The sequence below is a fragment of the Sebastes fasciatus genome, chromosome 12 (genome assembly GCF_043250625.1).
Source record: "Sebastes fasciatus isolate fSebFas1 chromosome 12, fSebFas1.pri, whole genome shotgun sequence".
Lineage (NCBI taxonomy): Eukaryota > Metazoa > Chordata > Actinopteri > Perciformes > Sebastidae > Sebastes > Sebastes fasciatus.
The window spans coordinates 21,096,156-21,110,254 of NC_133806.1; the positions used below are offsets into that span (position 1 = coordinate 21,096,156).

At 36.5% G+C, this 14,099-nt stretch overlaps 1 protein-coding gene across 1 annotated transcript; it reads left to right on the forward strand.

The window, feature by feature from the left end:
• Positions 1-6,025: 6,025 nt before the first annotated feature.
• serinc2l (serine incorporator 2, like) lies at positions 6,026-13,764 on the forward strand. Its single transcript, XM_074654087.1, has 10 exons — positions 6,026-6,160; positions 7,910-8,071; positions 8,236-8,423; positions 8,536-8,615; positions 8,780-8,917; positions 9,087-9,256; positions 9,343-9,433; positions 10,345-10,519; positions 10,606-10,815; positions 12,059-13,764. The coding sequence occupies exons 1-10, from the start codon at positions 6,122-6,124 to the stop codon at positions 12,195-12,197; spliced, it is 1,392 nt and encodes a 463-aa protein (XP_074510188.1). The 5' UTR covers positions 6,026-6,121; the 3' UTR covers positions 12,198-13,764.
• The last annotated feature ends 335 nt before the right edge of the window (positions 13,765-14,099 follow it).

Sequence of the window (14,099 nt, forward strand, 5' to 3'; positions counted from 1 at the left end):
GATTTCATGCCGTTCCAAAGGCCCCGTGTGTTACTATTGGATATCTGTCCTTCAACCCTATCCCTGTACTTACACTTAGCCTGTTTGATTATTACTTTCAGCTCCTTTTGAGCAGTTTTAATATTATCTTTGTCACCACTAAAGAATGCAGATTTTTTCCTATTGATGGCAGCTTTAAAGGGACTGTTTGTAACTTTTGAGCACGGGGTCACAGCATCACGCGACTTCCTATTGGTGCTGATGGCTTTGTCTCCTTGTGTCGCAATGACCGTGCAAGATATTTCAGCTTCACACACACTTTCTCGGCGGGAAAATGAAACGGCTCGGTCTTGATGCTTGATTCCCTGGCTGCCACATTGCAGTTAAAAATGGTTAAAACTATCAAAATTAGATCCAGCATGCTAGAAAACATATAATTTGACACCAAGATCACTCAAATCGACCAAGTAGATGAATTTCTATGAGAGAAACCATTATCGGCAGTTTAATTTGGCGGCCATCTTGGATTTTCAAGTGGCCAATCGTTTATATTTGCTTAGTGACCCCTCAGCAATCATCATGCCAAATTTGGTGCTTGTATCACTATTTGCACGATTTGACTGAAAAATGTATGTTATCCGCTCCACTATCGGTGGACTATAGTTTATAAGTCTAATGCAGTGAGGGCCCAAGTGCAAATGTACTACAGAATATTAGGGCCACATTGAGGGGAAAAACAATCTGAGATTTACAGAATAAAGTCATAATGTTACGAGAATAAAGTCGGAATATTATGAGAATAAAGTCATAACTTTACGAGAAAAAAAGTCGTAATATTACGAGAATAAAGTCATAACGTTACGAGAATAAAGTCGGAATATTATGAGAATAAAGTCATAACTTTACAAAAATAAAGTCGTAATATTACGAGAATAAAGTCATAACTTTGCGAGAAAAAAAGTCGTAATATTACGAGAATAAAGTTATAACGTTACGAGAATAAAGTCGGAATATTATGAGAATAAAGTCATAACTTTACGAGAAAAAAGTCGTAATATTACGAGAATAAAGTTATAACTTTACGAGAAAAAAAGTCGTAATATTACGAGAATAAAGTTATAACTTTACAAGAATAAAGTCGTAATATTACGAGAATAAAGTCATAACTTTATGAGAATAAAGTCGTAATATTACGAGAATAAAGTCATAACTTTTCGAGAATATTTTTTTAATATTACAAGAATAAAGTCATAACTATACGAGAAAAAAAGAAAATTACTCGTAAAATTACTACTTTATAATATTGACTTTATTCACATAATAGTAAAACTTTTTTTCTCATGAACTTTTGACTGTTTTCTCATAATATTATGACTATATTCTCGAAATCTCAGATTTTTTTCCCCCTCAATGTGGCCCTAATACTCCGTCGTACCATAGACCTACAACAATGATAAAAAAAAATATGAAAATGTAAAAAAAACTGTTATTTATTTCCATGTTTATAAATCCACAGGGAGCCACTGGAGAGGAGCTAAAGAGCCGCATGTGGCTCCAGAGACCCCTTTCCTAACAGAATGACTAGTAGAGGATTCCTGATATTGTGTACTGCTTTTGCAGGACGTAAACATTGTATCGATAGATTACAGCACCCTCGTTCTGTGCAGCACAGAGGTTCATATCAGACAGCAGAGCAGTCACATCACATGTCACCTTGACTATAGGCTACAGTGGAAATCAACATAACTTGAGTAAAACTGAAAACATATGATTTATTTCTTCCTTTATCTTCTGGTAAATCAGCATTTCCCCCATGGCTGACAATAATGACATAGTATGATAAGAAGAGTTTTCTCCTGAAGTCTTGCCTCATTAAACTGTTTAATATATATACTGTTTTATATATATATATATATATATAAAATATATCTTATACTGTATATACTGTATATGTTCTTAATGTATAGGTTCTTAATATGCCTAATATGCCCTTGTACAAAGCATTTCCTTTTATAATTGTAATGTAAATGTAATTGTAATGTAAATGTAATATAACTTATTATTTAAATGGAGCTTCCCAGCAAAAAGTATTTCACACGATTGTACCTGTATAACCGGCGTGACAATAAACATCTTGAATCTTGAATCTTTGAATCAATAGGCGTACAAAGCATTTTCCACTCGGTCGAGTGGAATATAGGGGGCGCCACAAATACCAAAAACTTGTACCTCAACATCCTGTGGACAGAATTTCATCAAATGTTGTGCACAAGCTCTGGGGGCAAGTATTAAACAAGATCTGAAGTATCATATTGATTGGTTCATGTGGGCGTGGCCTATTTTGCATTATATGCTAAATTTTGCCTTTGCTCAATTTGTTATGAGCTGGAACAGCATAGAGTCATGAAACTTGGTACCATAACTGTATGTTATGGGTTGTAATGGTCATTTAAAGAAATGTCATCAGGTAAATAGGACTGGGCTATAATCTGTTAGATATAATCCTCATAAACGATATAAAAACATTCTGAGTCAGAAAAAAACTTTCAGTCACAAGATAGGAGCTGCAATCAGTTTTTGGCAGGTGAAAACTGTATTTTATTAATTGTAATGGTCCTTTTAAAGGAATTTCAGCAGGTAAAAAGGGCTGAGTGGACTATAATCTGTCAGATATAATCCTCATGAATGAAATCAAACCATTCTGAGACAGAAAAAAACTTTCAGTCACAAGGTAGAAGCAGCAATCAGTTTTTGGCAGGTGAAAAACTGTATTTTATGGGTTGAAATGGTCCTTTAGAGGAATTTCAGAAGGTAAAAAGGATTGAGTGGGCTATGGTCTGTCAGATATAATACTCATGAATGAAATCAAACCATTCTGAGGCAAAAACAAAACTTTAAGTGACCAGGTACAAGCTGCAATTTGTTTTCGGAAGGTGAAAACTATGGGTTGAAATAGTCCTTTGAGAAAAACACAATTTTATTGGCATTAAAAGATAAATACAAATTTTACATACTTTACAGCTTTGGGGAAAAAACTCATTTCTACCAGGCCCACCATAAGAACTGTCTTTTAATTTAACTGTAAAATTATTACTGACAGTTAATCTGTTGAAAGGTGAAATATAGGAGCTCATTAAATTGAATGTCAGTAATATAAAATGGTGATTAAATGCTGCCACCTAGAGTTGGATATTGGAATCAACCTGATCCAAATTTAAAATGCATTTAAAACTACTGTATGTCTGTAATTCACATAATATATGGAGCATTTAAGAAGTGTTTATAAGTTAAATGTATATGTAACAGTTACAGGTATTTTACTATTGGTATTAGACGTTTTCTAAAAGTATTTCATTGCTGGGAGGGCAAAAATACTTCCATGGGCATAGGACTTTGGGTGTCCATAATAGCCCCATAGCCCCATAATGAGACAGCATTAGTGTGGATTTAATAGACACCATGGTCTACTCAATGCAAGTTTTTAGTTATGTGCAATATGAAAGGCAATAAAGGCAATATGATTCATATTGTACATGTATCACATCTTGTGGTGTACTGTTTAGCTGTGAAATGAGAAAGTTTGTGACCCAGCAGCCATGTTGAGAAAAGTTGAGGAAATACCAAGCACAGCCCACCAGCCGGAGCAAACTTTCTCATTTTACAGCTAAACAGTACACTACAAGATGTTTCTGAAAACATTTGAGGCGAGAAATAGGCATTACAGTAACAGAATATTGATTCATATTTGATAGTTTGACCTTTTGATCGGAGTTTGTGAGTGATTGACAGCTGCCTCTGTTTAATGAACAGCCAATAGGAACGCTCTCTCTCTGAAATGACCTGTAATTGGCCAAAGTCTCCCGTCACGGGCTAGATTTTTTAAAGCCTAAAAACAGAGCCATGAGAACGTGCTGATGTCTAGTACTTGAATTACAATATGCTGAAAGGTTATTATGGGATTTTTTTCCCCAACGATGCCGAAAACATTCTGCCTACTGCAGGCTTAATCACATTCATGCTTTGTTGCATGGCCACTTTGTGTCTTGTGGGTTTATTTTCAACTATAAACTCAATACTTGTGAAGAATGAACTGAGTGTCTGGCACTGACATATTTCTTTCTCCAGGTTAGATATTAAAGAGTCTATTAATAACCCAATCACTGTTGGCTCCCTGCTGTGCTGGTGCACTACCAACAGCCGGGGCTTTGAAGAGGCTTCTGTCCGCACCTGACAGACTCTCTCTCTTGCTATCCATGTAGTTTTTAACATACACTGAGCGAGAGGACAGAAGGTTGGTTTCAAAGTCCCCATATTTACTGTCCTGTTATCTACTATGCTCTACAAACACAACTAGACTATTTGATTGGCGGAATTAAATAAACAGTCCCACCACAACACACATAGGCAACAGCTTGATGTGCTTTTTCCTAAAAAGAAAAACAACAGTACAATTTTTATTCGCAAAGGCGGAGATTATTTTGGATAAAGCCATTCTTGGTAACACTTTACAATAAGCGTACAATAATTAACATTAGTTAATGCATTAATAAGCCTTAATCAACAGTTAATTAAAAATAACTAAAGTGTCTAATAAGCATTTAATAACGGTGTTCATGTTTACTAAGGTATTAATTTATACATTATTTAATGCTTTAAAATAAGTTATTAACATCTCTTAATACAGTAATGAAAATTAACTAACAGTTAAGTAATAAGATAATAACCATTAAGTAACTGTTAACAAATGTCTATTGTCAACATTTATTAAGGGTTTACATGTTAATGAAGTAAGTTAGTAAATGCTTATTAGACACTTTAGTTACTGTTAATTAAGACTTATTAATTCATTAATAACGTATTTTAAAGCATTAAATAATGTATAAATTAATACCTTATCATGAACACCGTTAGTAAATGCTTATTAGACACTTTAGTTACTGTTAACTGTTAATTAAGGCGTATTAATGCATTAACTAATGTTAATTAATGTACCCTTATTGTAAAGTGTTACCTAATTCTTTTCATCCTACTCAAACTAACATATCTTGGTGGTGTCCAGCAAACTACACTTTAGGTGTTCCTGTCATTTCAGGTTATTGTGAATATTTTTTATAATATGTTTATTGGGTTTTCTTATTTTCACAAAAATAATAATTATAATAATAATAAAAAAACAAACAAACAAACAAACACTGGTACAGCTCAGATCAAAACATGTATAAAGGAGGTCATAGGAAATAGTCCATAGTGCAGGAAGTCACAGGATATATGAGTTCATGTTCAAGAGACTCCTTGTGAGATAGTAGAGGAGAGATCAGGTCCAATATAATTCAGATAGGGCTGCCAAATATTGTGGAACTGATCTACTTTGGCATGTAGAATATTTGTAAGATATTCCAAAGGGACCATCTCAAATATGACTTTATGCCAGCCTTGAATAGAGGGTTTCTTATCACTAAACAACTGTAGTAATATATTTTTTCTGAAGAGAAACGGTTCTGAAGAGCACGGTCTCACAACAGCTTCTTCCCAGCTACAATAAGACTGGTGGCAAAGGACATTAAAGAGGGACACAAATACCCCACACCACACCTCCATACCATTATTGACACACAGTACACCTGAACTGAATGGACTGTAATGCTGTGCAATATGCTGCCTTCCACTGTGTAATTGTCTGAAATATATTCATTATTTATTTTTTTAAATATTGTTGAGAGTTCTTTTAACATGGTCATGGAGCATATACTGTATATTTGTATTCTGGGGTATTGTTCCTATGCAGAGGGTAGTTTAGTTTATTTATTGACTACACTGAGGGCGTTTTATATTTTAATAATTTATTGATTTATTGTGTTGTAGTTGAATGTGCTACTTATTTTGCACTATAATTACCTTGTGCCTTTTCTACCTTTTTTTTCTTTTCTTAAAGCTGACTGGGTGTAAACTGCTCAGATTTCCAATGTACTTATATTCGGTGCAAATGGCAAATAAAACTCTTGAATCATGAATCTTGAAAAAATACTTTTATTTTGAAAAGCAGTGAAGCAGCTTCCGGCTGTTTTTGTTGTGTATACTATTACAGGAAGGTGAAAAGCAACGGGACTCTCACTACCATTAAGATCAGTATTTTGATGTCAACATGGGGGCTTGTCTGGCTTTGTGCTCTGTAGCAAGCTGTGTAAGTATCTAAATCTAATATCTTACATACTAACTAAGCTTCAGCTCACTGTCGTCGTCCATATGTACATATTAGGAGAGCTAAACTGAGGTGAGCTAAAGGAGTTAAAGGCTACGTTAATAAGCGCTACGTGACAGTTAAAGGCTCTCGCTATAAGTTAATGTGAGTTAAGTTATTGGGCTTTACGTTGAATACTGGCTGTACTGGACATATGTTGGTATACATTTAGAGGAAGTTGGCTTTGCAAGATAATGAATCAGCAATGCAAATAGTGAAGTCTGTGGTCAGAACAGGCCAGTTGCACTCACGATAGAAATATTTAACCTAGCTGAGTTAGCTAGATTCAAGATTCAAGATTCAAGATTCAAGATTCAAGCCCTTTATTGTCATTGTGTAGTACAACGAAATTAGATTGTGACAATCCCATAGGTGCTAAAAAAAATGATAATACAAAAAAAAGAGAGTGCACTATAAATATAAAAAAATATATATAGAAAGATAATACAATAAAAAAAGAGTGCAATATAAATATATAAAAGATAATACAATAAAAAAGAGAGTGCAATATAAATATATAAAATATAATACAATAAAAAAAAAGAGTGCAATATAAATATAAAAAAATATATATAAAAGATAATACAAAAAAAGAGAGAGTGCAATATAAATATATAAAATATAATACAATAAAAAAAGAGAGTGCAATATAAATATATAAAATATAATACAATAAAAAAAGAGTGCAATATAAATATATAAAATATAATACAATAAAAAAAGAGTGCAATATAAATATATAAAAGATAATACAATAAAAAAAGAGATAGTACAATATAAACATTAAAAAAAAATATAAAAGATAATACAATAAAAAAATACAATATGTATATTGATGAGATGACAGTTTTGCCAGATTATTGCACAAAGTGTCCATCAGATAATTATATAATTATTGCACAGAGTGATCAGCATGTTATAACGTTATCTAACTTAGCCAGGTAATGTTAGATGGTGATGATGAGTCAGATCTGTGGGTGATGCTTATCCACTTGAAGCCAGTAAAGGAAATTCGCTATCACTAAATAATTTACCAGTCCAGTATCTCTAATGGAACAAAACCCTATGTATGATTGCCAAACCAGTTGCCTACATTCATTTGACTGTTTCTTATTTGTAAAAGCCTGTCTTGCCCATAGCTTTAACTCTTTATATATTATTCAGAATTAAATTCAATTCAATTTGCTTTATTGGCATGACTGGCAGGTGAACAATATTGCCAAAGCATCAATTCAATAATAAAAAAACGAACAAAATAAAAACAAAAAACATATTTATATATATATATACATATATACAATTCATTAAGCAAATGACAATTTATAGATATTTAAAAAGAACATGGAAGAAAACAATAAAGAAGTAATTAATGTTTGTTGTGTCAATAAAACAAACAAACAAATAAAAAAAAAATTACTAACAATATATTGCAATACCAAAGGATAAATGTAAAAAAAAAAAACCATGAAGTAGAGGAGTAAATAAAAGGCAGAGTGTGAGTTACATCTATTATGTGTTGTTGTTGTTGTGGTTGTCTCTAATGGAACAAAACCCTATTTATGATTGAAATTCTGCCAAAGCAGTTGCCTACATTCATTTGACTGTTTCTTATTTGTAAAAGCCTGTCTTGTCCATAGCTTTTAACTCTTTCTTTCCTTCCACTCCTTTGCCATCCTTCTCCATCATTCACAGGCCTCCTGTCTGTGTGGCTCAGCACCATGTCTTCTGTGTGGCTGCTGTCCCTCCTCCAACAGCTCCACCATCACACGGCTGGTGTTCTCCTTCTTCCTGCTGATGGGTACCATGGTATCTGTCATCATGATCCTTCCTGGCATGGAGGCACAGCTCAGTAAAGTGAGATCACTGTTCCTCCTCATTGCGATTGTATAACAAGTGTTCAGGGTTGTATTGCATTGACTTGCTAGATGCTGTTTACTGCAGTGATATTGTTAAGTATTGTTACACATTCTCTCTAGGAATACTCTCTAGATAACATTTGTCCTCTGCTGTTTTTGTAGATCCCAGGATTTTGCCAGGGAGGAAGTGCTATACCCGGTTTCGAGAACCAGGTTAACTGTGATGTCATTGTGGGCTACAAGTCTGTGTACCGCATGTGCTTCGCCATGACTTGCTTCTTCTTTCTGTTCTTCGCCATCATGATTCGCGTCCGTAGCAGCAAGGACCCACGTGCAGCTATTCAAAATGGGTAAGTGCTTTTATTGAGCTTACATGGAATACATGTGCATGAGGGTGGAGGGATGTGCTACTTTCGTCTGTCTGCTGTACTGATGGAGGGTTTGTGACTGTTTATTTTACAGGTTCTGGTTCTTTAAATTTCTGATCCTGGTTGGGATTACAGTGGGAGCTTTCTTCATCCCTGATGGAACATTTCATACCGGTACTAACATGCTCTGTTGGATTACTATAAACAGTAATATACCATACATTTTTCTAGAGCAGACACTTTGTGCTGTATAGCTGATTTAGGCAAAGGAGAAATATCTATTTTTGTTCAACCGTTTTAGGAAGCTGCATCAGCTATTTTTCCTTTCTACTTCACAGTGTGGTTTTACTTCGGAGTCGTGGGATCCTTCATCTTCATTCTAATCCAACTTATTCTTCTCATCGACTTTGCCCACTCCTGGAACAAGGTGTGGGTAGAAAATGCTGACAATAGTGACAACAAATGCTGGTTTGCAGGTACAGCATTGACTTGAAAGAGACTTTTCACATATTTGCTAAATGATTTATTATACTCTTGAGGTAATATTTGATTAGACTAATCTACTCTGCCGGCCAAGTCAGCAGCGCATTGTTATAGTTCTGGTTTTAAGCCATTCGTGTGAATGTATGTCCATGTCATTTCCAGGCCTGCTGTCTTTCACCGTCCTCCACTACGCGCTGGCTATCACTGCTGTGGTGCTTTTCTACGTTTACTACACACAGCCGGACGACTGCACGGAGCACAAGGTCTTCATCAGCCTCAACCTGATCTTGTGCATCATCATCTCCATTGTCTCCATCCTGCCCAAGATACAGGTACAGTGTGTGGACCAGTACAAGCCCATACTCATGCAGATACATATGAAAACACATTTAGTGTATGTTTGTCCTGTTTGTTACAGGAAGTCCAGCCACACTCGGGTTTGCTCCAGCCTTCACTCATCTCCCTCTACACCATGTATGTCACTTGGTCTGCAATGACCAACAATCCAAGTGAGTCGCCTGTTACCTTCAGCTCTTTTCTGTAGCTTTTGGTTGCATGTTCAGTTGTGATTATACTCACTGTTTTCTGTCAATATATGTATTTGCTGGTTATCTGCTGCAGCATTTTGATCATACTGGTGAGTTCTCCACGGCATGCTTTAGGAACAAAGAGGTGCTTTTTGCTAGTAGTTGACACACCTTCCTTGTTTGCCTTTCCCAAGTGAATGGCAACAATGGGCACGCTTGTGGTGACTGTAGGCTTAGTTTTACCTACACGTAGCCATTTGAGATGCATTTACATACACAACATTGGAAATGCATCTCTACAACCCAAATAGAATTGGATTTCACCTTTCTTTGAAAAATGCTAATAATCCGTGTCATTCTGTAGAACCACCTCTTTCGTAGTTTACTGATGTTGTAACACTGCACGCACTTTTTGTCTTTGCTAGATATCATAGGCAACAGCTGCTTATCTTATATTGCAAAGTGGACTGATTAAAAGCATTAGTTAGTGTACAACAGGAAAATACAGTAGCACAAAAACTTTCTGTTGTTTTGGTGTTTCACTGTTGACAATGACATTTAAGAAAACACTTTGAAAATTCTCTTGTTTAGAGAAAAACAGCATTTTTGCATTTATTTCAATGTGGGAGAGTAATGTATTTATGAACTAGAAAACATGTACACTTTGTTATTAATATGTTTATATTTCCAAATGCATCTCTTATCACCTTCAAATGTGTTTGCGGAAAATTTAAGTTAATTTACATATGAATTATAACATTTGTATGGATATTTACAGGATTAATACACGATTCTGTCAAGTGTAAACAGGCTCACTGTGTAATGATGTATTTCTCATAACCTATTATAATGTAAAGAAGTGTCTAATGTGTGTGTGTGCTCTGATGTCTTAGATCGAAAGTGTAATCCCAGCCTGTTGAGTCTAGTGTCAAACGTCACCACCACTGAACTGCCTGGTGACAGCACCCCTGGACTGCCTGGTGAAAGCACCCCTGGACAGGTGCAGTGGTGGGACGCTCAGGGCATTGTTGGTCTGATCATCTTCCTCTTCTGCACTCTATATGCCAGGTAGGTTTAAAACCCATCACAAATTTCATGTTCAGTTTGTATTATTTATATTTTTGTAAAACTGTCTCTCTCCGTGTCTTCCCTAGTATCCGTTCGTCCAGTAACACCACGGTAAACAAGCTGATGCAGACGGAGGAGGGCGGAGGGTCAGGTGGAGAGGGAGTGGTGGGAGAGGACGGCATACGCAGGGCCGTGGACAACGAGGAGGAGAAAGTCTCTTACAGCTACTCCTTTTTCCACTTCCACCTCTGTTTGGCCTCCCTGTACATCATGATGACTCTCACCAACTGGTACCAGTAAGTATCGCTCACCTACAGATTATTAAACAACTGCATTCCATTTAGTTCAGCTAGTTCCAGGGTCATGGTACTGTGCATGCCGGCTCACTGGCATCGTTGTACTGGTGATTAACCAGCCTTGTTTCCTAAAAGTTACATTCCCATACAACTAAATTGCATACTCAATTACGTTTGGAAGGAAACGTATTTTGTTGCGGATTACGTTTATCTCTTACATATAACGAATACCTTTGTAAGTCCGCAGACAGCCGCAGCGAGTGACGTAGTACAGCGAGTGACGTAGTACAGCGAGTGACGTAGTACAGCGAGTGACGTAGTACAGCGAGCGACGCGCAGAGCAGGTGACGTAGTATATTGAGCGACCGTGAATGAAAATACGTTGAATAAAAACGTTATTGAATAATAACGGGTATAATAAGTGAGAAAGTCTACTACTGATGGGTGGGTCCAACAAACACAGGACTTTCCCCCAGGAGCCCCAGGAGTTAGTGTCCCGTGTGAAACGTAGTCATTTCTTGCATTTTCGTTTCGTTTTTAAGTCATTTTAAGCCAAACCATGATGTTTAGTTTAGTTTAGTTTTGTTGCATTTTGGTTTTGTTTTGTTTCCATTTACAATGTTAATCACGTGTTTAAAACTACGACCGTAATCCAGGAGAAAAAATATGTTTCCTTCAAAACGTATTTTGGTTGTGCAGTTTTGTTGTATGGCAACGTAATTTTGTCGGAGACGGGGGTTGGATCAACAGACAAGATTGAGGTTGAACTGGACAACATCCAGGTGTGAGTTTGATTACAGAATTTTGCCTGTTAAAATAATGGATAAACATATGGATAGATACAATATGTGAAACAGATAGAAATACAAATAAGCAGCTTTACCACCCAAACTGACAGCTTTTAATCACACAATTCTCCAGATATGTCAGCGACAAAAATGATCAATTCTGAGACAAAAACATGCAAGAATTTAAACACATTTGATGCGTCTGAGATGCCCAAACATTTTGATATCAGTAGTTGTTGCACAGTCATTGTAGGCCTCCAGCATGGCCACCAGAGGGCACATTACTTTACCTGAAAGTTATCCACTCCTTGAACACAGCTTGAATTGCATTTCTAAAAATCAAAAAGCTCACCCTCTACAGTGCTGTTTCTAATCATTGAAGAATATCAGTACACAAATTTCGGTGCACATGATGAATTGGTTTTTACTAAATGTCCTTCTGTGTCCTCCCTCAGACCGGACACCACCACCCAGGCCATGCAGAGCCACATGCCAGCTGTGTGGGTGAAGATGAGCTCCAGCTGGCTGGGCCTGGGGCTCTACCTCTGGACCCTCATCGCCCCTCTCATCTTCCCCGACAGGGATTTCAACTGAGTACGCCTTGTCTTCTAGCTGTATTTAGTTGTTTAGTGTCTTGCCTAGTGTACTAGGCAGTGTGAAGGATGCTATGAAGGAAATGGGGAAGGCTGTTATAAAGGAAATACATTTCTTTTTATTCCTTTTTTTTCAATTAATCGCCTCTGCCGTTATTGTGCTTGTGTTGTTTTACCTCTCCTTGTATGATTATTTAGTGTGGTAATCACTGCAGATATTTGATAATGTAAGTGGATTTTTCTAGTTAGGCTGATTGATGAGGGTTTTGGCTACAAGAAGTTATTTTCTTTGCCAGTGACTCATCTTCTTGGGCAACCCCCTACCTTCCGCCTGTCGTAGTCTTAACAAAGACTCAATAACAAGGCACTTTCTCGATACCTCAGTAACAGATTCCCTTTTAAGGGCCTGTGAGATGTTCTTCTCTGATTGGCCACGTCTGGAATCCCTGATTAGCTGGATGCTCTTAGTGCTGGGGGGCAACGAGGGGAACCCTCCTCTGGAGCCCCAGCGTGAGTTGAGTGTGAGAGTTAGATAAGACTGATATGACACGCCCTACACATCATAACAGGGCTTCCCTTTTTTGCTGCCAGGCTGTACACAAATCCACTTCATCACACCTTGAGCCAGAGTCCGAATTAGACCACCAGTCTAATCTCAGCTCTTCCAACGCAGGGTCATTTATCTCTGGTGCTACGCCTCTCAATGTCTGACTGTGTTTGGCCGTGTACAGCCACGGGCATCAATCTGTATACCTGTATAGCGGTCTGTTTGCAGCAGGGAGACATGTATTGATCCATAGCAGTCGGCATCATGCAATGTGCAGCGGTACGGTTCAGGAGGTGATGGCGTGAAGTCCACCGTGCTCTCACAAATGCCATTATTTCAGGAATGTTACGGAGCGTGTTATTGAGTTGAGAGGGTGAAAAAAAAAAGAAGGAATTTTTAATTGTCGCAGTGTACAAAACAAGAACATTTCAGAAGTGATAAATTGCTGTTAAATGGTAATGACTTTCAAAGTATGTCGATGGTTGTGATGGTGGTACAATGATATTATGCATTATATAGTGGTTACCTCAATTTCAATGAATGGAATAAGTTAAAATAAGACCAGTAGGTTTTGTACTTGTAAATGTTTTTGGTACAATCCTGAAAATGTTTGTCTGTATTATGTTCCTTTTCAAACATTTCCCGCTCATGAATCAGATTCCCTGTTTCTCTGGCTGCATATGAGTATTGTGAGTGGAATTTTTAAATATCTTTTATATTCATTTTCTTTCTCAAATATTGTCAAATGTATTGTACATTTCACAATTATTATTATTGCCCTATACTGAGGAGATTATTTAGGCAGAATTGTTATAATGTAATTATTTCAAAACAATATGAAGTGCCTTTTTGTAGTCCTGCGTTTCAAAAAGAATTTAACACTAATGCTGACGTGTGCTCGTTATACCTTGCCTTACATTGTGGTGAGTCAGTCATTGCATGCCCACAAGGCATAGGCCGATATGACATGAACTAATATTGTAATTAACGTATACTGTTTTTAATAAAGATAAAAAACCTATCACTCACTCTTTGTCTTGATGGAGCCTCAATAGAAGCCTTCCACTCCCATGAAAATGTCAAATAGAGACATTGAGCAAGATTATCCTTATCAGGATGCTATGAAGATGGAGTTTAATACAAAATATATCTGATTAAAAACATTTAATTAGCTTTACTTGGGTATAATAATTACTGGTAATGTAATTAAGGGGAGACACTCCAGGCAAAGAAAATGTTTTTCATGCATTGGTATATTTTGAGATTTTGGGCTATTTTGCTTCCATAACATGTCTTCTTTCAGACTAGTGGAAAGAAAACACACAAAATACACATTTAGGTGTTTATTTTACTACA

Bases quoted from the DNA above. Each gene is read 5' to 3' on its own strand.
- serinc2l (XM_074654087.1), top strand. From the start codon at position 6,122: ATGGGGGCTTGTCTGGCTTTGTGCTCTGTAGCAAGCTGT. The intron at 9,257-9,342 runs GTACAGTGTGTG...TGTTTGTTACAG, and splicing joins CCATCCTGCCCAAGATACAG to GAAGTCCAGCCACACTCGGG. The intron at 10,816-12,058 runs GTAAGTATCGCT...GTCCTCCCTCAG, and splicing joins ACTCTCACCAACTGGTACCA to ACCGGACACCACCACCCAGG.